At 39.7% G+C, this 2,500-nt stretch overlaps 1 protein-coding gene across 1 annotated transcript in view; it reads left to right on the top strand.

Moving 5' to 3' along the window:
* Positions 1–1,898: 1,898 nt before the first annotated feature.
* The window catches only part of LOC137635216 (uncharacterized), a 1,052-nt gene continuing 450 nt past the window's right edge, over positions 1,899–2,500 (top strand). The window contains exons 1-2 of the mRNA XM_068367676.1: positions 1,899–1,946; positions 2,447–2,500. The exon at positions 2,447–2,500 is cut by the window's right edge and continues 450 nt beyond it. Coding sequence (XP_068223777.1) covers positions 1,899–1,946; positions 2,447–2,500 — 102 coding nt within the window. The remainder of the gene's footprint in view (positions 1,947–2,446) is intronic.

The raw sequence follows: 2,500 nt of genomic DNA, 5'->3' as shown, positions 1-2,500 counted from the left end.
GCAATGTGGGATGTGATGAGGTTATATGGAGTTGGTGGAAGGTTGTTGCAAGCAGTGAAAAGTTTATACAAAGGTAGTAAAGCATGTGTTAGAATAGGAAATGAAGGTGAGTGATTGGTTTCCGGTGAGAGTGGGGCTGAGACAGGGATGTGTGGTGTCGCCGTGGTTGTTTAACTTGTATGTTGATGGAGTGGTGAGAGAGGTGAATGCTCGAGTGCTTGGACGAGGATTAAAACTGGTAGGCGAGAATGACCATGAATGGGAGGTAGATCAGTTGTTGTTTGCGGATGATACTGTACTGGTAGCAGACACAGAAGAGAAGCTTGACCGACTAGTGACAGAATTTGGAAGGGTGTGTGAGAGAAGGAAGTTGAGAGTTAATGTGGGTAAGAGTAAGGTTATGAGATGTACGAGAAGGGAAGGTGGTGCAAGGTTGAATGTCATGTTGAATGGAGAGTTACTTGAGGAGGTGGATCAGTTTAAGTACTTGGGGTCTATTGTTGCAGCAAATGGTGGAGTGGAAGCAGATGTACGTCAGAGAGTGAATGAAGGTTGCAAAGTGTTGGGGGCAGTTAAGGGAGTAGTAAAAAATAGAGGGTTGGGCATGAATGTAAAGAGAGTTCTATATGAGAAAGTGATTGTACCAACTGTGATGTATGGATCGGAGTCGTGGGGAATGAAAGTGATGGAGAGACAGAAATTGAATGTGTTTGAGATGAAGTGTCTGAGGAGTATGGCTGGTGTATCTCGAGTAGATAGGGTTAGGAACGAAGTGGTGAGGGAGAGAACGGGTGTAAGAAATGAGTTAGCGGCTAGAGTGGATATGAATGTGTTGAGGTGGTTTGGCCATGTTGAGAGAATGGAAAATGGTTGTCTGCTAAAGAAGGTGATGAATGCAAGAGTTGATGGGAGAAGTACAAGAGGAAGGCCAAGGTTTGGGTGGATGGATGATGTGAAGAAAGCTCTGGGTGATAGGAGGATAGATGTGAGAGAGGCAAGAGAGCGTGCTAGAAATAGGATTGAATGGCGAGCGATTGTGATGCAGTTCCAGTAGGCCCTGCTGCTTCCTCCGGGGCCTTAGATGACCGCGGAGGTAGCAGCATTAGGGGAGTCAGCATTATGAAGCTTCATCTGTGGTGGAAATGTGGGAGGTTGGGCTGTGGCACCCTAGCAGTACCAGCTGAACTCGGTTGGGTCCCTGATTAGGCTGAAGGAACATAGAGAGTAGAGGTCCCCTTTTTGTTTTGTTTCATTGTTGGTGTCGGCTACCCCCCAAAAGTGGGGGGAAGTGCCTTGGTATATAGATATATATATATATATATATATATATATATATATATATATATATATATATATATATATATATATATATATATATATATATACATATGTATGTTTGCATATATATATATATATATATATATATATATATATATATATATATATATATATATATATATATATTTATTTATTAATATATATAATATATATATATATATATATAATATATATATATATATTATATATATATATATATATATATATATATATATATATATATATATATATATATATATATATATACGTAGATATATATTGATATAACACAGCCACTTTTCGGGTAAGCCTTCCCTGCTAGGTGCCAGTCCTACACCCGTATAAATAGTGTGGGTTGGCATCAGGAAGGGCATTTAGCTATGAAAATCCCCGTCAAAACCCAGGAAATTAAAGCCGTTATATATGAACCGATGACCGACAGGGCGTATCCCCTAGGCGACGCGGAGATACATCGCCCTAAATCTACGAGAAATAGGCAAGGGCTACTGTATAGTGGGTGACAGCAATTAAAGAATCGAGTACCAGAATCTATTAGAATTGGCACCTTGAACGTTGGAACCATGACAGGACATAGAAGCCAAGTTGCCGATATGATGGAGAGGAGAAAAGTACAGATTTTGTGTGTTCAGGAGACAAGAGGAAAGGGAAATAAAGCCAAAGAGATTGGAGCATGGTATAAAAATTTTTTTTTTTGGTGGATGCACAGGCCAAGGAAGGGATGGAGTTGGAATTATACTAACTGGAAAGCTCAAGAGTTGTGTTTTAGAGGGGAAAAGACTAAATGATAGAATAATGCGTATGAAAGTAGAATGGGATGGAGAAATACTAAATGTTTTCAGTGTGTAAGCACCTGAGACAGGTTGTCCAGAAGAGGAAAAAGACAATTCTTGGGGGACAGATGGATCAGGAAATGATTAGCATACCAAATGAAGACCTGTTAATGATAGGAGGAGACCTAAATGATCCTGTAGAGAGAAATAGTCAAGACATGGAAAGAATACATGGAGGATGGGCTTTGGGAGATCGGAATCAAGATGGTGAAAGGGTTATGGATTTTGCAGAGTAGCATTTGATATGGCAGTAATCAACACTTTCTTTAAAAAAACAGCCAAAAAATCTTACAACGTATAAAAGCGGTGGGCAGGATTCCCAAATTGATTTT

This window comes from Palaemon carinicauda, unplaced genomic scaffold (genome assembly GCF_036898095.1).
Source record: "Palaemon carinicauda isolate YSFRI2023 unplaced genomic scaffold, ASM3689809v2 scaffold103, whole genome shotgun sequence".
Classification (NCBI taxonomy): Eukaryota; Metazoa; Arthropoda; class Malacostraca; order Decapoda; family Palaemonidae; genus Palaemon; species Palaemon carinicauda.
This window is presented reverse-complemented; position numbering and strand designations above follow the sequence as displayed.